Below are 24,677 nucleotides of genomic sequence, written 5' to 3'. Positions count from 1 at the left end.
TATATTTCAGAGATCACATTTACTATGCAAGAGTGCGAAAAACGAATAAGGTAAAGGAAAGTAAAGAGCCATTTTAAAACCTAAGACGAGCTAAAATAGCGGCCAGAGCGTCAATTGCACTGTTCGAAGCAAAATTTATGTTAAAAGGTTTTTTCAATGATAATTATGACATTCAAAATAGCAATTAAAAATTTCCAAGATTACCAGGAATTAATGCCATTATATTTTAAACCAACAACCTACTTTCATGTGTTCTTTCCAGTAGTATATATATACTAGCTGTTGGGGTGGCGCTTCGCGCCACCCCAACACCTAGTTGGTGGGGGCGCTTCGCGCCCCCCCCAAGCCCCCCCGCGCGCGTAAGTCGTTACGCGCCATAATAGTTACGCGCCATTGTAGTTGTGTCCCTATGTCCCACCTGTGAATATAGATAGATATATATATATATGGTTTTAACTACGTAAAACTTGCGAATATACAACATTCTTTGCTGTCCCATTGTCTTTGCATATAAATAGATTGTCAGGTTTACCGACTCTTGAACATGCAACATATAATGGTCCCGTCATTTACATCCCCCTGTTTCCTCCGGTGTCCCCGTTGTAGTTGTGTCCCTGTGTCCCGGTCGTCATTTATATTCCCTGTGTCCCGGTCGTCATTTGTATCCCGGTGTCCCGGTCTGTATATACATTCGTTTTTTAGTTTTGTTTTTCTCCTTTATTTTTTTCCTTTTTTTTTCTTTTTTAGCTTATTTAGATTTTTAGATTTTTTAGTTTTTTTATTAGTTTTTAGTTTTTTTTTCTTTTTAGTTTTTTTGTCCCGGTCGTCATTTATATCCCCCTGTTTCCCCCGGTGTCCCCGTTGTAGTTGTGTCCCTGTGTCCCGGTCGTCATTTATATTCCCTGTGTCCCGGTCGTCATTTGTATCCCGGTGTACCGGTCTGTATATACATTCGTTTTTTAGTTTTGTTTTTCTCCTTTATTTTTTTCCTTTTTTTTTTCTTTTTTAGTTTATTTAGATTTTTAGATTTTTTAGTTTTTTTATTAGTTTTTAGTTTTTTTTTTCTTTTTAGTTTTTTTGTAGTTTTTACCTTCTTTTTAGTTTTGTTAATTTTTTTTTTACTTATGTCCTGGTCGTCATTTATACTCCCTATGTCCCGGTGCTTTGTTGATTGCTAATCGAACATTCCTTTTGTCCTGGTCGCTTTCTCTTTGAGTGTCGTCATTTATTTTTTTCTTTTTTAGTTCTTTTAGTTTTTACCTTTTTTAGTTTTTTTTAGTTTTTTAGATGAAAATTTTTTTTAGTTTTTTCCTTTTTTTCTTTTTAGTTTTTATTGGTTTTTACCTTTATGTTAGCTTATTTTTCAGTTTTTTCCTTTTTTTTTAGTTTTTTTTTATTTTTTATTTTTTTTAGTTTTTTACCTTTTTTTAGTTTTTTTAGTTTTTTTAGTTTTTTAGCTTTTTTACTTTTTTTTATTAGTTTTTAGTTTTTTTTGTAGTTTTTACCTTTATTTTAGCTTATTTTTCAGTTTTTTCCTTTTTTTTAGTTTTTTTTAGTTTTTAGTTTTTTTTGTAGTTTTTGCCTTTTTTTTAGTTTTTTTTAGTTTTTTAGCTTTTTTATTAGTTTTTAGTTTTTTTGTAGTTTTTGCCTTTTTTTAGTTTGACAACTTATTTTTATATATATAGATAGTTTTTTTTTTTTTTACTTATGTCCTGGTCGTCATTTATACTCCCTGTGTCCCGGTGCTTTGTTGATTGCTAATCGAACATTCCTTTTGTCCTGGTCGCTTTCTCTTTGAGTGTCGTCATTTATTAGTTTTTTCCTTTTTTTCTTTTTAGTTTTTTATTGGTTTTTACCTTTATTTTAGCTTATTTTTCAGTTTTTTCCTTTTTTTTAGTTTTTTTTTATTTTTTATTTTTTTTAGTTTTTTACCTTTTTTTAGTTTTTTTAGTTTTTTTAGTTTTTTAGCTTTTTTACTTTTTTTATTAGTTTTTAGTTTTTTTTGTAGTTTTTGCCTTTTTTTAGTTTTTTCAGTTTTTTTTTAATTTTTTATTGGTTTTTACCTTTATAGTTTTTTTAGTTTTTTAGCTTTTTTATTTTTTTTATTAGTTTTTAGTTTTTTTTTGTAGTTTTTGCCTTTTTTTAGTTTTTTCAGTTTTGACGTCACCTGATCCAGTTTTTTCAGGTGACGTCACCTGACACATCCATCCACACATCCATCCACACATCCACAGACAGACAACTTATTTTTATATATATAGATATATATATATATATATATATATATATATATATATATATATATATATATATATATATATATATATATATATATATATATATATATATATATATATATATATATATATATATATATATATATATATATATATATGAAATTTCCTGCAGTTAGAGGACAAACGAAAATAAGAATTCATAAATAGAAACCTGCCGCGTGCCGGGTAAGCTACCAGTAAGCTTACAGTTATCAACGCAACAAAATAAACTTAATGAATTACCAGAATTACATCTATTATGAATGAAACATTACAAAATGAGCATGGCTCAGTATAAAATACAAAGTGTAATTCGTCTATTTACAAAAGACGTTTTAGGTAGTTTCATAGTGCCTAGAGGACAAATGAACAGCCTATACCTAACAAGGGATTACAGCAATTCAAAAACCTTAAAAAAGAAAAAAAAAAGAAATCTAAGATGCTTGCGCAGCTGCCTTTCAAAATGATTCAGATGATTATTGCGTTTGGAAAATTGATATGAAGTATGTTCGGTCAACAATAAAAGTATGAGTGATACCGTAGCTGATAGATAACACGTAAAGAAGGAATTAAAGAACTGATCAAGAGGCACACTTTCATCCACCGGATAAAGACATTGTAATGGCAATGCAACAACTGTTTATTTTAAGTCCCTTCAACGTTCTATCTATTCCTTGGACAGCCCTCCATTTTCCCAGGAAAGAGTAGCAACAGGCCGAGTGCCGGGGCTCGGCTTCGAAGTCGGCTATATAGATGTTTTTTTTTTCTTAACTGGAATACTGACATTTCTGGTTAATAAAACCATCTAAATAGGGCACAACTTTAAGGAAGAATTTTATTTTTCCCATGGTGGTTGTGCCAAACCTTTGGTGACGCCATGACCTTAAGAAGAGGCTCATATTGTCTGCGGTTACAAGATAAACCACAATGAGAATTTATATATATACATATATATATATATATATATATATATATATATATATATATATATATATATATATATATATATATATATATATATATATATATATATATAGTAGAAGTAGTAGTAGTAGAATAATTTTATTAGAAATAAACGTTTCTTAATCAATAGCACAACATAAGCGAAGCTTGCGTGGCTGTGCTAAATTCAAAGAAAATAAATAGACAATATGGAGAATGAGACCGTATACCGAAATAAAAAAAAAAACATAAACAATACACTACCTTACGTGACCCCAAGACCAAAAAAACATAAATATTACAAATATACATAAATATTACAATATATATATATATATATATATATATATATATATATATTATATATATATATATATATATATATATATATATATATATATAAATAAGTTGTCTGTCTGTGGATCTGTGGATCAGGTGACGTCATGTTTCAGTGTCGGCTGACGTCATGAAATTAGTTGTCAGGTGACGTCATGTTTCTGTGTCGGCTGACGTCATGAAATTAGTTGTCGTCATTTTTGCTTTGACGGTGACGTCATTCAAGTTATATAAGACATATGTTCACGTAGAAATCTATTAATGTTTAAGTTTACAATGACTGATGAAGATGCTCAAAGAGTCTATGCCACAAAACTTGCTGCTGATAGTTCCTCGGCACGCTTTCTTTTCTGACTTTCTCTATCAGCAGCAAGTTTTTTGGCATAGACTCTTTGAGCATCTTCATCAGTCATTGTAAACTTAAACATTAATAGATTTCTACATGAACATATGTCTTATATAACTTGAATGACGTCACCGTCAAAGCAAAAATGACGGCAACTAATTTCATGACTTAATTTCAGAACTTAATTTCTGTGTTGACTGACGTCATAAAATTAGTTGTCGTCATTTTTGTTATGACGATGCTTAGTATATTGTAAAACACATTAATTTGGTTAATAATATACCATTTAAAACACCAAAATGAACATGCTGGAGTAGTCACTCGGTGAGAGAGGGTGTCAGAACGGAGAATGAAGGTCCCAGGTTCAAATCCTGGCTAGGCTAAAAATGGTAAAAATCTAAAAACTAAAAAAAAAACTGAAAAAACTAAAAAAGGCAAAAACTACAAAAAAAACTAAAAACTAATAAAATAAAAATTAAGAATAAAAATAAAAAAGATAAAAACTAAAAAAAAGTAAAAAGAAAAAACGAAAAAAAACTAAAAAAGCTAAAAAAAGGTAAAAACCAATAAAAAACTGAAAAGAAAAAAAGGAATAAAACTAAGAAAATTTTCATCTAAAAAACTAAAAAAACTAAAAAAGGTAAAAACTAAAAGAACTAAAAAGAAAAAAAAAACTAAAAAAATGAAAAAAACTGAAAAATAAAGGAGAAAAAGAAAACTAAAAAAATATAAATAAAAATAAAAAAACTAAAAAGATAAAAACTTCAAAAAAAACTAAAAAGAAAAAAGAAAAAAACTAAAAAACCTAAAAAAAAGGTCAAAACCAATAAAAAAAAACTAAAAGGAAAAAAAGGGAAAAAATTAAAAATTTATTTCATCACATACCAATTCAAAAACGAATGTATACCGGGATGACGACCGGGACACAGGGAATATAAATGACACAACTACAACGGGGACGCCGGGGGGCACAGGGGGATATAAATGACGATCGGGACACCGGGACACAAGGAATATAAATGACGCCCGGGACACTCAAAGAGAAATCAGAGACTGGGACACCGGGACACAAATGACGACCGGGACACAGGGAATATAAATGACGACCGGGACACAGGGACATAACTACAAAGGGGACGCCGGGGTGCACAGGGGGATATATAAATGACGATGGCGACTCAGGGAATGGTCGATTAGCAATCACCATCAACAAAGCTCAAGGGCAATCATTAGAATCATGAGGTATAGATATGAATACGGATTGTTTTCCCATTGACCATTATATGTTGCATGTTCAAGAGTCGGTAAACCTGACAATCTATTTATATGCACAGACAATGGGACAGCAAAGAATGTTGTATATTCGCAAGTTTTACGTAGTTAAAAACATATATATATATATATATATATATATATATATATATATATATATATATATATATATATATATATATATATATATATATATATTCACAGATGGGACATAGGGACACAACTACAATGGCGCGTAACTAATATGGCGCGTAACGACTTACGCGCGCGGGGGGCTTGGGGGGGGGGGGCGCGAAGCGCCCCCACCAACTAGGTGTTGGGGTGGCACGAAACGCCACCCCAACAGCTAGTATATATATATATATATATATCATGAAAAGAGAAATCACCAATGCTACAGCACAAACACAAAAAAAAAAAAAAAAAAAAAAAAAAAAAAAAAAAAAAAAAAAAAAAAAAAAAAAGAAAAAAAGAGACAGAAGGAGAAAAGGAAGACTGTTTTCCTAAATTAGTGATTAATATAGACCAGCACTTGAATGAGGCCTTAACCCTACTCATCCATACAATCACATAGGTCAAACAGCATAGCCACAGACAATCAACCATAAAGAATAATCCATGGACAGGCAGTCATGTCGTCAATAAGTATAAGTCGTCATTTACCAAACCATAGAAAAAATAATATAGACAAATAATTCAGAGGCAACACCCAACATAAGGGCTCATCAGGAGAATACACTGGCCTATATAGGGTTTCGCCACTCTAAATTATATATATATATATATATATATATATATATATACGTATATATATATATATGTATATATATATATATATATGTATACATATATATATATATATATATATATATATATATATATATATATATATATATATATATATATATATATATATATATATATATATATATATATATATATATATACATATATATATATATATATATATATATATATATATCTATATATATAAAAATATAATATATATAAATATATGTATATATGTATATATATATATATATATATATATATATATATATATATATATATATATATATATATATATATATATATATATATATATTTATATACATATACATATGTATATATATACATATATATATATATATATATATATATATATATATATATATATATATATATATATATATATATATATATATATATATATATATATATATATATATATATATATATATATATATATATATATATATATATATATATATATATATATATATAAATAAGTTGTCTGTGTGTTTGTGGGTCTGTCTGTCGTGTGACGTCATGTTTGTGTGTTGACTGACGTCATGAAGTTAGTTGTCGTCATTTCTTTTATGACGGTGACGTCATTAAAGATATTTAAGACAGGCGTTCACATAATAATCTATTAATGTTTAACTGTAAAATGACTGATGAACTTATAATGGCAACAGCCGAGGAAGATGCTCAAAGAGTCTATGCCAAAAAACTTGCTGCTGATAGAGAAAGTAAGAAAAGAAAGCGTGCCGAGGAATCAAAAGAACAGCAAGAAAACAGGCTTGAGGATGATAGAGAAAGTAAGAACAGAAAGCGTGCAGAGGAATCAAAAGAACAGCAAGGAAACAGGCTTGAGGCTGATAGAGAAAGAAAAAACAGAAAGCGTGCCGAGGAACTACCAGAGCAACGCGAAACCAGACTTGCTGCTACATTGTGTCGATAACAACGTTGGAAAAATTTTCTTTTTGGATGCGCCAGGAGGTACTGGTAAAACTTTCGTGATAAAACTGATTCTGGCATCAATTCGATCAAAAAATGATATAGCGTTGGCAATTGCGTCGTCCGGAATAGCCGCAAAATTGCTGCCTCGTGGAAGAACTGCTCATTCCGCTTTGAAATTGCCTCTGAATTTGCATTCTACAGAAACTCCCACGTGCAATATTTCCAAATCATCTGGGATGGGTAAAGTATTGCAGCAATGCAAACTTATTACTTGGGATGAGTGTACAATCGCACACAAAAAATCGCTCGAGGCTCTGGATCAATGCTTGAAAGATTTGCGAGGGAATTCAAAATTCTTTGGCAGCACATTAATATTGCTTGCGGGAGATTTCAGGCAAACATTACCTATAATACCTAGATCAACTCCTGCAGACGAAATGAATGCTTGCCTGAAAAATTCTAATTTATGGGTACACGTAAAAACATTAAAATTAACTAAAAATATGCGTGTCCGATTGCAAAACGATGACTCTGGTCAAACATTTTCAAATCAATTGCTGGCAATTGGAAACGGAAAGCTCCCAGTAGACTCAATTTCAGGACTTATACAACTACCTGCTGATTTCTGTAATTTAGTGACGTCCAATAATGAATTGATTGAAAAAGTATTTCCGAATATTCTAAACAATTATAAAAATAATAAATGGCTAAGTGAAAGAGCGATTCTTGCACCCAAAAATATAGACGTCCACGAAATCAACAATATTGTTTTGACCAAGATTCGAGACCAGGCAGTCCTTTACAAGTCAGTCGACACAGTTTTGGAACCAAATGAAGCGTTTAATTATCCATCTGAATTTTTAAATTCCGTGGATCTTTCAGGGTTTCCACCACAACTAAAAATAGGCGTACCAATAATACTTTTAAGAAATATCAACCCACCAAAGCTTTGCAATGGCACACGACTTGCCGTAAAAAAAAACAATGGAAAACCTAATAGAGGCCACAATCTTGACAGGGCCTTTTGAGGGTGAGGCTGTTCTTATTCCTCGCATTCCCATGATTCCAACGGATCTGCCTTTTCAATTTAAAAGATTGCAATTCCCAATTCGATTAGCATTTGCAATCACCATTAACAAGGCTCAAGGTCAATCATTAGAAAAATGTGGTATAGATCTTAATATTGATTGTTTTTCCCATGGACAATTGTACGTTGCATGTTTGAGGGTCGGTAAACCTGACAATCTATTTTATAGGCAGCGACAATTGGACAGCGAAGAATGTTGTATATTCGCAAGTTTTAAGCAGTTAATTTGTATTGTATCTATCTATCTATCTATCTATCTAAAAACGAGTTGTGTGTATGCATGTTTGTTTGTTTGTAAAAAGAGCGTTTGCATATGACGTCATTATTAGTACATAAGGCTTTGTATATGCACAGACAATGGGAAAGCCAAGAATGTTGTATATTTGCAAGTTTTACGTAGTTTGAAACACATATATAAATCTATCTATATTCATAGGTGGGACACAGGGACACAAATACAATGGCGCGTAACTAATATGGCTCGTAACGACTTACGCGCGCGGGGGGGCTTGGGGAGGCACAAAGCGCCCCACCAACTAGGTGTTGGAGTGGCGCGATATATATATTTATATATATATATATATATATATATATATATATATATATATATATATATATATATATATATAATGAAAAGAGAAATCACCAATGCTACAGCACAAACACAAAAAAAAAAAGGAGACAGAAGGAGAAAAGGAAGACTGTTTTCCTAAATTAGTGATTAATATAAACCAGCACTTGAATGAGGCCTTAAACCTACTCATCCATAAAATCACATAGGTCAAACAGCATAGCCACACACAATCAACCATAAAGAATAATCCATGGACAGGCAGTCATGTCGTCAATAAGTATAAGTCGTCATTTACCAAACAATAGAAAAAATAATATAGACAAATAATTCAGAGGCAACACCCAACATAAGGGCTCATCAGGAGAATACACTGGCCTATATAGGGTTTCGCCACTCTAAATTCTCTACCCAGCACAGTGTTGTGGCTACCACAGAATATCCATGGCATCCCCGCGTCAGGTATCACCCCCAAAATACATGCCTATGAAAAAAAGCAAATGTAAAACAACCAAGTAAAACCAAAAACCAGCTTATCCTTTTAATATATCCCTCCTTTTAGCAACAATAGGTAAACTAAATATTATAAATTTTACCAAATCACAAATATTAACACATTGCAAAAAACCTGAATGAACTAAACAATTATAGAATTCATCTTTACCATGTGGCTAATTTTTTAGAAAATCCGCTCAAGTAGAAACACAATTCAAAATAAATGGCGCTGTGACAACATTTCTCGAACCTCCGAAATTAGTTAAAAATTTCTTTAAGTATTTCTAGATAATTCTTTTGATATTTATTTAAAAGTTTGTTATAATGAAAACTAAATTTTTTAAATTGCCAAGTTAATTTATTTGCAGAAAAACCTCTTGATATCAATTTTTGGCTTAAGATTTTACATCTATTTTTAAAATCAACATAATTACTACAAATCCTTGCATAACGAAGTAACTGTGAGAAAAACGCTGAATATGTGATATTTGAGTGTATATTACTTTCAGAGAATGGGAAACTAATCACTTCAAAATCAAAATCATCCGTTTTATTATACATTTTAAAACTTAATTTATTATTATCACAAATATTAATATTTAAATCTAAGAAATGATCTTCATGACCAGAGCCATGACTAGGCTCAAGAATAAGCTCTGATGGATATATATTTTTAGAAATATCAATGAAATCCTTACAATTTAAGACCAAAATATCATCTAAATATCTTTTATTATTTGACAAAGCATGTTTTAAATTAATTGAATTATTCTTATCCATCATATATTTATATTCTAGTTTACTTAAAAACAAGTCAGCTATAAATGGGCTGGCATTCCCCCCCATGGGAATTCCCATAATTTACTTTTACAAATCACCCCTAAATCTTATATAAGTATTGTATAAAACAAATTCCAATTACTCAAAAATCATATCCAAGCTGTAACATCTCAAGTTAACTGTAGTATTAAAGCAGTTTGTCCATATAGCTTTTTTATTATAAATGTCTATTTTTAAGAACCTTTTACTAGATAAGAGGAAAGATTTCTTTATAACAGTTTTTAAATTATCAAACACTAAATTAAGTGATAAATTAGTATGCATTGTCGCAAAATCGAAAGACTCAATTCTTTTAGCTGAAACCATTGTTAAAGAATCTATCACCTGCAGTGAATTATTAACACTCCAATATGGATTTAAATTCGAAAATTTTCTAATATCAGAACAATAGGTTTTAAGTTTATTTACAATTTCCTTTAAAATTAAAGAGAGGTCAGTAGCAGCAATGCGGGTTGGACATTTAGCTGCTCCAGCAATAAACTGTGGTTTAGGGGGATTCTTATGAAATTTTACAGTCCAATATAGGAAAGCGAACTTCTTATCATTGTCATTTATTTTAATATTAAAATTTTTAAAAAGTATTTCTTCAGTCTTTTCAATTAAATTTTCATCCTCTATATTTACCTTTTCGTAAACATTAGTTGTGCATAACTCCCTTTTTAAGATATCACAATACAGCTTCTGACAAATTATGGCAAAATTATTATTAGCTTTATCCACTGGCACAATTACAAATTCATTCTTTAGATTAGCAATTGCTTGTTTAATCTTTGCATTATAAAATAATGATTTAGTGTTACTATTTTTTAAGTTAGAATATATTTTATTTCTTACTCTACTAATAGTTAAATTCTTCCAACTTTGAAAACTCTCTTTATTTTTATTCTCTTTCTTACACCACTTATCAATAAATAAATCAAAATCATTTTCCAAGCCATCAAGAACACTCGATGGTTTCAAATGATGAGAAAGACAGAAATTAGCCCCTTTATTCATTATAATTTGAAGATCATCTTGCTTTATTATTGACATGTCCCCTGTTATAACATGTTTGTAAGTAGGATTTACAAATGGGCCAAGTTGCTTACAATTACAAACCGGTTTCCAATTTATATCACTATCTAGTTTTTTTAGTATTAAATTATAATTAAAAATAATTTGCCCAATAGTTTTTGAAAATTTATAAGATAAAACTGGACTATCATTATAATTTAAATTACTAGGAAGGGCCTGTTTCACATGCCGCTGATTTAAAATTTCTGGTAAATTAATATCTTCAATCTGCTTACAAGTAAAATTAATAGGTAAATATAATCTGTTATCCTTATTACTAATCTTATCGAACTTTTTCTTTTTTGAAATAAATTTCGTTTTAGTTAGAATGCAAACTGTATCACATATTACTTTAAAATTATAATCAAGAGCTGTATTATTCTTAACAATCCAGAAAAGTTTGATTAAATTCCTCTTGGATAAATTATTTAGACACTTTATTACAGAAATCATACCCCTAGATTCAAGTAGCTGGCATAGATCTATAGAAAGCATATGTACATCTAATTTATTTTTTCTATTATTTTTCCTATGTCCTCTCGATCGTTTTTTACGTTTAGTAGGACAAGTAAAAGAAGGATGGTCCATAAAACCATCAATACATTTATTAACAACATGAGACATGTCACCATATTTTGCTACACGATCATTTAGCCAAAAAGGATAAGCTGCACCAATAGTATGGATCCAGAAATCCTCCTGTTTACGTAGTCTATTATTCTTCTCTTCTTTATTTAAATTTTCTAATTCTAAATTTTCTAAAATTGTGACAGTTATATCTGATATGGAACATTTACCATTATTACAATGTTGAACTAGATAGTTATTAGTTTTTTCATTATTAACTGTTGTCTTATGTCCAGAAAATCTTTTATATATATTATTAGTTGTTTCCCTCACATATTGTAGGCAGCATTTATTACATTCTAATAGGTAAATTACATTGGTTGTTCTACAATTAACATTACCACGTAACTTGCATGCAAAATTTTTATTATACAATGTACTTTTAACAGAAGTCCGTGGGACAAAATGATCTTGGCAAAGAAAACAACGACTTTTACACTTACTAACTTTCAAAAAATCGTTCCGAGTTCCGAGGCTAATATTTGTGTTTTGTTGCATAAAAAGTTATTGAAAATAAATCCAAAACAAACCAACATCCAAATCAAAATCCAACAATCAAAGTCCAAAAAACATGCCAAGGTCAATAGGTCAATAGGTCAATAAATACATAAACAAAAAGATGAAAGAACATGAAATTTGCATAAGTGCCATCTCACCAATAATTAACAATATCAGGTTAAAAACCTGGACCAGGGTAAAGGTCTGTCGGGGAGAAAACTAAAAAAAAATTTTTCTCCACCAGCACTGGATCCAACCTGGAATAACATAATGAAAAGAGAAATCACCAATGCTATAGCACAAACACAAAAAAAAAATAAAAAAAAAAAAATAAAAAAAAAGGAGACAGAAGGAGAAAAGGAAGACTGTTTTCCTAAATTAGTGATTAATATAGACCAGCACTTGAATGAGGCCTTAACTCTACTCATCCATACAATCACATAGGTCAAACAGCATAGCCACACACAATCAACCATAAAGAATAATCCATGGACAGGCAGTCATGTCGTCAATAAGTATAAGTCGTCATTTACCAAACAATAGAAAAAATAATATAGACAAATAATTCAGAGGCAACACCCAACATAAGGGCTCATCAGGAGAATACACTGGCCTATATAGGGTTTCGCCACTCTAAATTCTCTACCCAGCACAGTGTTGTGGCTACCACAGAATATCCATAGCATCCCCGCGTCAGGTATATATATATATATATATATATATATATATATATATATATATATATATATATATATATATATATATATATATATATATATATATATATATATATATACTTATAAGCATGTTGCGTATTCATGCCGGACCCAGCCTCAAAACCGGCTATATAGTTTTTTTTCTTCTTAAAACAGGCAAGTGGACATTTCTGGCCACAAAAACGATCTAAATAAGTCACAACTTTAAGAAATTCACATTTTTCCCAGGGTGCCAATATCCAACCTGTGGTGACGTAAAAAAAAATTGTTTTAGAAAAAAGTTAAATATAATGTATTGGGCGAGAAAGAATTATATATGTGACGAATTAGAAAGGTAGAAAACTACGGAATGCCGAGTAAAAGGTAAGATAGATAGGTAGTCAAGTAAAAAAATAATAGTGAAATAGTGACAAATTAGATTACAAATAAGCAGGACGTCCTAGAGTAAAAAAGAAGAAAGAAATGTGATTAATTTTTTGTGTTGTTTTTAGGAGTATACATAAAAAAAAATCGACACCCGATTTCATTCTATCTATTACATGTAACATCACCAACCCATTACCAAGAAAACGAGAAAGAAGAAGAAACTAGGACAGGAATTATATCCAGGATATTTCAGTATAGAATAAATACCACTGGATAAAAGAGAGAAAAGAAGAAGAAATTAAAATATGTATTAGAAAGGCATTTTGTATATTTTTAATATTATAGCCTGTTTTCAAAAAAAGGAATGTTAAAAAACTGGGGAAAACACATTCTACATTTATTCACTTGTGTGAAAAATATTTTAATTTTTGTTTCTAAAGTAGCTCATTCAATCATTAGTTTTCACTTTATTTCGGCCTCTGGATTGGCCTAGAACAAAAAAAAAACTTGCAGGAAAAGAAACACGGCAGAAACGCATAAAGGAACTCTTTTGGTAAGGAAACACAAGGAAAAGACGTTCTACATTTACTTGCTGACGGCACATATCCTTTCTTTTTTATTTTGAATAGGACCGTCAAATCAAGTTATATTGTAGCCTCTAGAATGGCCAAAAATAAATCAGAGGTAAGTTAGGAGTGATGTTAATTGTATCTTTTAATCGTATCAACAATGAGGATAATATGATGAGTTCCTCACCTCCCTTCAATTTTTACAAAGGCAATAATTATTAAAGTTATCAAGCTCTTCTATTAAAGTTAGAAAAACTGTCATCTATAATTCATTTTTTTTGCGTTTCAAATTTTTTGCGTGTTGTGCCTTGGATGCTCTTTATAAGGAGAAGGGGGAAAAATTTTCAAAAAAATTTTTCTTTAAAATTTTGAAAAGGGCCCCTTACGCCGTCTTTTTTTATTTTATTTTCATTTTTTCTTTTTTGTAGTAAATAATTCTATCTTTTTCAGTCTATATAACCAATGAAAGCTCAGCAACACTCTTAATCACATTACTCTTTATTTGCTGTTTTTTTTTCGTCGTGTTTTAAATACGTTTTCTTTCTTAAATGGATCAACTCCCTCATCTTTCATTTAGTTGAATTGGTTTTATGGTTGCCTTACAATATATATATATATATATATATATATATATATATAAATATATATATATATATATATATATATATATATATATATATATATATATATATATATATATATATATATATATATATATATATATATATATATTGTAAGGCAACCATAAAACCAATTCAACTAAATGAAAGATGAGGGAGTTGATTCATTTAAGAAAGAAAACGTATCTAGTCTATTAATCTAGTAAAACGTCTTAACTTTTCATATCAATGAAATCCTTACAATATAAGACCAAAATATCATCTAAATATCTTTTATTATTTGGCAAAATATGTTTTAAACTATTGGATTATTCTTATCAATCATATATTTATATTCTAGTTGACTTAAAAACAAGTCAGCTATAAATGGGCTGGCATTCCCCCCCCCTATGGGAATTCCCACGATTTGCTTGTACAAATCACCACCAAATCTTATATAAATATGTAACATCTCAAGTTAACTGTGGTATTAAAGCAATTTGTCCATATAGCTTTTTTATTATAAGTGTCTATTTTTAAGAACCTTTTACTAGATAAGAGGAAAGATTTCTTGATAACAGTTTTTAAATTATCTAACACTACATTAAGTGATAAATTAGTATACATTGTCGCAAAATCGAAAGACTCAATTCTTTTAGCTGAAACCATTGTTAAAGACTCTATCACCTGCAGTGAATTATTAACACTCCAATATGGATTAAAATTCGAAAACTTTTTAATACCAGAACAATAGGTTTTAAGTTTATTTACAATTTCCTTTAAAAGTAAAGAGAGGCCAGTAGCAGCAATGCGGGTTGGACATTTAGCTGCTCCAGCAATAAACCGTGGTTTAGGGGGATTCTTATGAAATTTTACAGTCCAATATAGGAAAGGGAACTTTTTATCATTGTCATTTATTATAATATTAAAATTTTTAAAAAGTATTTCTTCAGTCTTTTCAATTAAATTCTCATCCTCTAAATTTACCTTTTCGTAAACAATAGTTGTGCATAACTCCCTTTTCAAGATATCACTATACAGCTTCTGACAAATTATGGCAAAATTATTATTCGCTTTATCCACTGGCACAATTACAAATTCATTCTGTGGATTAGCAATTGCTTGTTTAATCTTCGCATTATAAAATAATGATTTAGTGTTACTATTTTTTAAATTAGAATATATTTTATTTTTTATTCTACTAAAATTCTTCCAACTTTGAAAACTCTCTTTACTTTATATATATATATATATATATATATATATATATATATATATATATATATATATATATATATATATAAATATATATATATTAAATATATATATATATATATATATATATATATATATTATATATATATATATATATATATTTATATATATATATATATATATATATATATATATATATATATATATATATATATATATATATATATATATATATATATATATATATATATATATGTATATATATATATATATATATATATATATATATATATATATATATATATATATATGTATATATGTATATATATATATATATATATATATATATATATGTATATATATATATATATATATATATATATATATATATATATATATATATATATATATATATATATATATATATATATATATATATATATGTATATATATATGTATATATATATATATATATATATATATATATATATATATATATATATATATATATATGTATATATATATATATATATATATATATATATATATATATATATATATATATATATATATATATATAATATATATAATGTATATATATATATAATATATATATATATTTATATATATATATATATATATATATATATATATATATATATATATATATATATATATATATATATATATATATATATATATATATATATATATATATATATATATATATATATATATATATATATATATATAAATCATATAATGGCTGAACTACAGTCCCCTAAAATAAATCATGTGTGAATTAGCTGAAAATATCATCATATGCAATGCAATAGCGCTGCCTAAGTAAAGAGCGATGTAGGTACAATGGTGTTGTTGTTTTTTTCAACGACAACCGCAATGTTTACTACGACAACTGCTTCGTCTCAATTTAGTTGTCGTAAAAAACCTCCAAAAGGGAAAGAGCTAGTTTCCCGTTTTAAGAGCGAAAGTGATTGAGGGCAACTAACCCCCCTCCCACATCCACCATTTCCCCAAGTACATCCAATAAAATTTTGAGATTTTTGCCATTTTGTTTGAAGTAGTTGAAAGTTCCGGAAATGATGTCTTTGAGAATGAAAACCCCCACAGCCCTCAAGACAATGACTGTAAATTATGGCCTGGGGACAAATATGGTTTATATAGAAAAGGTAATCGTATAAACTTCGGAGAGGTATGTTAGATTGGTATCCAGAATTTCTACTGCCCTTTTTATGATTCATAGCGATCGGAAGGTGGATACTCCCCCCCCCACACCTCGTATTTTCCCGAAATGCAACTAACAGAAATTTTGAGATGGCAATTTGCTCTCGTAAAAACTTAAAAAAAGGCTCGTTCAATTGGAAATTGAAGGGGCTAGAGCCTCTTTTAATAGTCAAAAGTGAATGGAGGGCAACGAACCCCCGTCACACGCTCACCATTTCCCCAAACCAAGTGGTCCTAGAATGTCACAAGAGGGCTCATTCTAACGGAAATGAAAAGTTCTAGTGCCCTTTTTAAGTGACCAAAAAAAATGGAGGGCATCTAGGCCCCCTCCCACGCTTTTTTCCCAAAGTCAACGAATCAAAATTTTGAGATAGCCATTTTGTTCAGCATAGTCGAAAACCATAATAACTATGTCTTTGGAGATGACTTACTCCCCCACAATCCCTGGGGGAGGGGCTGCAAGTTACAAACTTTGACCAGTGTTTACATATAGTAATGGTTATTGGGAAGTGTACAGACGTTTTCAGGGGGATTTTATTTTGTTTGGGGGTGGGGCTGAGGGGAGGGGGCTATGTTGGAGGATCTTTCCTTGGAGGAATCTGTCATGGGGGAAGAAAAATTCAATGAAAAGGGCGCAGGATTTTCTAGCATTACTGTAAGAAAACAATGAAAAATAAATATGAAAACGTTTTTTCAAATGAAAGGAAGGGGTAGCATTGAAACTTAAAACGAACAGAGATTATTAGTTTGACTCTTTGCCACAATTCTATTTTTTAAAACAATTAAAAGCTTTAGAGTAAAGAGCGAGGGACTGCGGAGGGGACAACCCATTTCATATACGGAGTAATTTCTTTTCGTTTTAAGTTTTAATGTCGCTCTTTACTTTCAGCTAAAAAAAATTAGTTTTTTTTTATTTAATTCAGTAAAGGGCAAATTGTGTTCTGGTCTTGAGAAAACATTGGGGTTATCAGCCCTACTCGTGTTAATCATTGCTCGTTATGGGTTTGACTCGGCCATTTATTATAATTTCTATCTATATCTATAATTTTATAATTTTATATATCTATAATTTTATCTATAATTTCTTGTTATATATTTCATTTGTTTATTGATAGTTATTTGTGGTAGTTTTACGTTTGGAAGATTATTTGACTTTATTTTTGCTCATTCTTGGCTTAATGGAGCTCTTTACTTTTCTTTGAAAAACTTATTTTTTTATTTTGTTTTTTAATTAATTAAAATCAAAAACAAGGAAAGAAAATAAAGGGTAATAAAATCAAAACCAAGTCGAGTACTTTTATTTCAATTCGCTTCAATAAATTAATCAATCATAAAAAAAAATATTAACCAATAAAACATATAAGCCTAAGTAAATCTAAGACAAACCTGCAACGGAATCTGAGGGAGTTGATTCGGATCTTGTTGAGCTTGAACAGTCGTTGTCATTTGACCACCGGCCATTGTCAGAGTGGTGGCCTGGGAAACCATCAAACCCGACATGCCCGCCTGAGGTTGACCAACTTCCGGATTCATTCCAAGCTGTAATAAAGCCATAACATTAGAAAACAATACAAGCATTTCGTTATTTCAGTCATCAAGGTCATAACTAAGCCAGTGATCGCGAACCTTATCACCTTGGCACCACGTCACATGTACAAATATTTCTAACTTTTTGGAGGTTTTCAAACATTGCAAAACATGGTCTATTTTTTAATCTTGTAGATAACCCTCTTCCCTTTTACACTCTCCATCTTCTCTTGTCAGAGGGCCAAACTTTTTTAAATTTTAGTCCAATCAGTTCACTCGTTTAAGAGCTTTTAGTAAACGAACAAAGCATACAACTGTTTTACACATAAAGAATTATGCGCATGCATAATAATAATTTAAAATAATATTACAGCCCTCACCCTTTGTCTCCTCTCATCTCTTTCCCCCATCTCTTTGCAAATCGAGTAAATTGGAATAGTAATTGAAAACAGGATATGTTTATATTGTAAAGAAATACACATTTAGAAATATACATCTATTTATTTTACTCTACTGTATAAACCCCATCTTATATTTATTCACTGTTCCATGTTGTTTGATTTGTAGGGAACAGTAGAGTCTATAATAAAAAGCTATGAAAACGTTGGTCGATCCGCGTCCGAATATTTTGGCATCAGATCCAGGAGGCTTTATCAATGGAAATAAAACCAAAAATACTAGCTTAAATAAAACAAACGAAAAACATACAAATACAATAGAAAAGAAGAAAAACAAAAAGATAAAAACTTGCTGAAATGTCAGTTTTGGTTTTTGTTTTTGCATAGCGTTTATTGTGGGTTTTTTTTTGGCTAGTTTCTTATTTTGTTCTTTTTTCTGTTGATAAAGGTTTCCGAATATGAAACCAAAGTATTCCAGCTTTTATACTTTAAAGCATTTTATCCGTTTTTATCAAATTATCGTTTAAACTGACATTATGTACATTTTCACTTTGCTTTGATTATTGCATTGATTTATTTAGTAAAAAAAGATTATTTTTTAATTCTGTTACGTTGCCAATCTTTCAATTAATTTTTTAATCTTTTTCCAAAACTTCTTCCACTAAGTTTCCATTTTTAGGTTTCAGTTCTAGTTTCAGTTTTACCAGTTTCAGTTATTGATAATTCAGTGCTGAATAAAGTGATAGTGTCATGGGCCTCTCATGTTTTTTCAATAGGGATCTCAGAAATAAGTTCATAAATTTTTCAGTTCCCAATTTCAGTTTTTGGCTAAAATTTTATTGTCCAAGTTTATTTAATATGTAATTTTAAGTTTTTCAGTTTCCTTTTATTAAGAGTTCTTAACGGTAACTCCACTCAACTAATGCACATTTCTCTTTAGATTAAAGTGGAAAGGTATTTTATCGACATTTTTAAGTCGCATTTTCATAAATAAATCCACTATTAATAATCACAAATACACCAAAGTCACAAAACGAGAAGTGCATCTTCTAATAATAATGGAAAATCAGATCTGTGTTCGAAACGTGTTCATCGTCCTCAAAACAACATTGTCCTCAAAACACGTGAGAGGAACAGAATAACTAAAGCATTTATGTTACTTGATGATTAACGCAGTGTGATCCAAACTGATCAATTGAGCTGGAGAGTCACTAACAATATTTTTAAAACAGAGTTGTGTTCGGGTTGAGTTTGTTATCCTCAAAAAAACGCAAGAGGGACAGAATAACCCTGAGCATTTGTGTCAATGGATGATTGATGCAGTTTGGTTCAAACTGACAAATTGAATTGTGCAATCACAAATAATAATTTAAAATTTAGGTTCAAGTTGGGTTCAAGCTGTGCTCATCGTCCTCAAAACACAAAAGATGGACAGAAGAACTCTGAGCAAGTAACAAAAGTTACTTGGTGATTGATACGGTGTGATTCAAACTGACAAATTGATTTGTACAGTCACTAACATTAACTTCAAATCAGAGTTGTGTTCGATTTTTGCTTAGGGAAGACATAACTCTGAGCATTTTTGACAATTGACGACTGATTCAGTGTGATCCGAACTGACAAATCAATTTGTGCGGTCACGAACAATAATTTAAAATCAGAGTTATGGTCGAGCTGTGTTCATCGTCCTTTGAAAATGGAAGAGGGACAGAATAACTCTGAGCATTTGTGTCAATGGATGATTCATGTATTGTGACCCAAATTTACAAAATTGATTTGTGCAGTCAAAACAATAATTTGAAATCAGAGTTGTGTTCAATTTGTGCTTTTATCTTCAAAACAGAAGAGGGGAGGAACAAATCCGAGCATTTTTGTCAATTAATGACTATTATACTGTGATTCAAACTAGCAAATTGATTTGAGCAGTCAGAAACAATATTTTTAAATCAGAGTTGTAGTCGAGCTGTGCTCATTTTCCTCGAAAAACGGAATGGGAACAGAATAACTCTGAGAATCTGTGTCAATGGATTGACAAAAGGGAATGGTTCTGAGAAAATTCAGTCATAGCCAATTGCAGAAAAAGCCAAGACAGATTGTCTAATTAAATGGGCATCAAGTCAAGGTTAGTTTTACCCCATTGATTGCCGTTGTTACTGTCTCCCACTTATGCTACACCTCTCATGGATTACTGATGTGTTGTGATCCAAACTGACAAATTGAGCTGCAGATTTACTAGCAATAATTTTAAATCACAGTCGGGTTCGATCTGTGTTCATGTGTTCAAGTGGGACAGAATAACAATGAGCACTTTTGCTGCTGAATGATTGATGTGGTGTGATTCAGACTGACAAGTTGAGCTGTTCTATGTCACTGACAATAATTTAAATCAGGATTATGCTCGGATGGTGCTTACATCCTCAAAAAAAAGAAGAGGGACGGAATAACTCTGAACATTTTTGTCAATGGATGATTGATGCAGTGTGATTAAAACTGACAAACTCATTTGTGCAGTCGAAAGCAATAATTTTAAATCAGAGTTGGGTTCAAGCTGTGTTCATCGTCCTGAAAACACCTAAGTGGGACAGAATAACTGAACATTTTGTTACTTGATGCAGCGTAATCCAAACTGACATATTAAGCTATACAGTCACTAAAATAACTTTAGATAAGATATGTGATCAGGTTGTGCTTATCATCCTCAAATAACTGAAGAGGGATAAGCATAACTCTGAGATTTTCGCCAATGGGTGATTGATGCAGTGTGATCCAAACTGACAAATTGATTTGGGCAGTCACAAACAATAGTTTTAAATCAGAATTGGGGTCGAGCTGTGCTCATCATCCTTAAAAAAAAGAAGTGGGACAGAATAATTCTGAGCATTTTTGTTACTTGGTGATTAATGCAGTGTAGTCCAAACTGACAAATTAAGCTGTACAGTCACTAACAACAATTTTAAATCAGAGTCGTGCTCGGGTTGTGCTTATCATCCTCAAACAAGAGCCAAGAGCTCATATGCCATATGTGACGAGGTCAGAAGGGCCTAGAGCCAAGAACTTCTTCCAACCAAGGTTCATAGCGATCGCTCCACTCTAAGCGTTTTCCAAAATTTAAAGTTTCCCCCTCCAACTTCCCCCAGTGACAGTGGATCAGGTCAAGACTTAAAATAAGAGCTCTGAGACACGAGGTCCTTCTACATATCAAATTTCATTAAGATCCGATAACCCGTTCGTAAGTTGAAAACATTTCATTTTTTCTAGTTTTTTCGAATTAACCGTCCATCCACTCCCCCCTCAAGATGGTCAAATCGGGGAAGCAACTATTTCTATTTAAAAGTAGCACGTTTTTGGTAGATACACGGTCTTTAGTACCATATTTCTCGAATTGAAAAAAAGAAGGGGGGCTTCAAAATTTTGTGGAGAAGAAACAAGGATTAGTAAACACTTTATTAGGTAGAAATGACTTCAGGCTAAATTAATGAATGATTAAAATTAATGATTAAAATATTGACTTGTCACAATAATTACTAATGAATTAATTCACTGTTTAATCTATTTTATAGGCCAATAATCAAGGGATGATGGCAGCACAGGGCCAACCCCAACTAATAAGAACAGCTGGAAACGTCCAACAGCGACGGTAGATGCAAATGGATCCAGAGAGACAGCAGAACTTGTTGCGGATACAACAGATGCAAAGGGAATTAAATGAAACACAACAGAGGGAGCAGCTTTTCAAAGCCCAACAGGCGAGTATTGCAAAAAAAAAAATTTCAAATGTGCTTAAATGAATCGGTTGTTGAAAATACAGTAGTATTTAACTAAACTAAATTTTGTAGTAATATTCTGTAAAATATACTACCAAAGATTATTGATTTTGCTAAATAAAATAGGTTAGACGGTATATTAAAAAGAAAATATTAAAAAGTTTTCTTTAAAATTATTTTTTTATTCAAGAGGAAATTTTTTAAAAGAAAACAAGGCAGGGCTACTTAAATAAGCTAATGATTAATAATGAGAATTAAAAAAAACAACTGAAGACGACATTTCTCAAACTTTCGTGACCCATTTTATGAGAATAACAACCATTTATTTGAGCGCTTATTCCATACAAAAATTTCAAAACGATTATATAAGAAATATAAGTAGTTGAAAGTTTAACAATTGTGAAATTTTTCTGGTGAAATTTTTTTTAGTACATCTTAAAATTGGTCCTGGTTTGGAAAATTTTCCAAATTTTAAGATGTACTAAAAAACTTTTCACCACTAACACTCCCAAAATCTAAAAAGCTAATTGTGTATCATACCAAAGAGTGGGTTAAGACTTGCCAGAGAGTTGTAGAAAATTTTGCAGGGTAAGAACCAAAGAAATGACTTCAGGCTAAATTAATGAATTAATTAACAAAATTTGTCATTCAGATATAAATTAATAGCTCTAATTAAAATATTGACTTGTCACAATAATTACTAATGAATTAATTCACTGTTTAATTTATTTTATAGGCCAATGATCAAGGGATGATGGCAGCACAGGGCCAACCCCAACTAATAAGAACAGCTGGAAACGTCCAACAGCGACAGCAAATGCAAATGGATCCAGAGAGACAGCAGAACTTGTTGCGGATACAACAGCTACAAAGGGAATTAAATGAAACGCAACAGGGGGAGCAGCTTTTCAAAGCCCAACAGGCGAGTTTTGCTAAAAATCTTTTTCAAATGTGCTTAAATGAATCGGTCGTTGGAAATACAGTAGCATTTAATTAAACTAAATTTTGTAGCAATATTCGGTAAAATATACTTAAATTAAAAGAACCAAAGAAAAAACCAGGATTCTTGACCATTTTCTAATTTTATTCTAACTGCGATTTAAAACTGGTGTATCCCTCTTAGAGTACAGCTTCTCACTCTAATGCAGAATCAGGGTCAAAAGAAACGAAAACTTGACGGAACAACTTCAGGCGGTCCTCTACAAAATAGATTATATGACTCCGTTTTTACTTACACAGTGCAGTCTGTGGCTTAAGAACAAACTAAAACTACGCTCTTCGGTCCCGAGTAAGAAATTTACACAGTTACATTGAAAACCAGCTGTCAATGAATAGAATTTGAAAGAATCAAAACAAAGTATATGAACAACGTTTTAGAAAATGAAACCTTAGAATGAAATTTGAAAGGTCAGCAAAGGTAGGTCAAATCTTAAAAAAAACAAAAGATCCATGAGGGCAGCTTTGGGTTTTGCCCGGCAAAGCCGTAAAGTTAAGACATTGATTTTTGCACGCATGGGCAGCTTTGGCAAAAATTTCTAAGCATTGAAAACAAATCTAAATCAGCAGTGGAGAGACGAATTGGGTTGCACCAGTTTAGCCTAAAATATGGATTAAATTTTCACCAACATTCCAACTATTTCGTAAACAGACCAAGACTTAATCAGAAGACAGGCGTGATAATAGAACTTTAAGCTTTTCACTTACAAAGAGACCGAAGGCCAGCCGAACTTGCCCTCCCATTAATTTGGAAAAAGATAGTATACAGCCCATGTCTCTTGACTATCAAAGACTCAACGAGAATTTTTTTATGCAGAACTAGCTTTCATAATAAGTCTCAAATAATGTTTAAATTTCATCTTCCCTTTTTGGGGAGAGAGAGATTATTTTTCTAAAACTTTAAAAATAAATAATTCTCGTTACTAAAACTCAACAAATGTGAAATTTCAGTGTATCTTATCTTAAGATTACATCAATATAGAAATCACGGGGTTGCTTCTTATCTACTACGTGAAAATGTTTACATTTTATCAGTTCAAGTGACGAAGTAATTTGTCACACTGACTTTTTGGCGTCTTCCTTCTTGACAGTCACATCACAAAAGGTCGCAGGTGGGTGTCTCCTTTCTCGACGGTCATATCACAAAAGGTTGCAGATGGGCGTCTCCCTTCTTAGCAGTTATATCGCTTTGGGAT

At 30.7% G+C, this 24,677-nt stretch overlaps 1 protein-coding gene across 1 annotated transcript in view; it reads right to left on the bottom strand.

The window, feature by feature from the left end:
- Window positions 1–24,677, bottom strand: part of LOC136043567 (uncharacterized) — a 187,309-nt gene that overhangs the window by 16,954 nt on the left and 145,678 nt on the right. The window contains exon 4 of the mRNA XM_065728493.1: window positions 18,183–18,335. Coding sequence (XP_065584565.1) covers window positions 18,183–18,335 — 153 coding nt within the window. The remainder of the gene's footprint in view (window positions 1–18,182; window positions 18,336–24,677) is intronic.

The sequence above is a fragment of the Artemia franciscana genome, chromosome 2 (genome assembly GCF_032884065.1).
Source record: "Artemia franciscana chromosome 2, ASM3288406v1, whole genome shotgun sequence".
Classification (NCBI taxonomy): domain Eukaryota; kingdom Metazoa; phylum Arthropoda; class Branchiopoda; order Anostraca; family Artemiidae; genus Artemia; species Artemia franciscana.
Note: the sequence above shows the minus strand (reverse complement) of the source record. Positions and strands in the feature narration are given on the sequence as shown.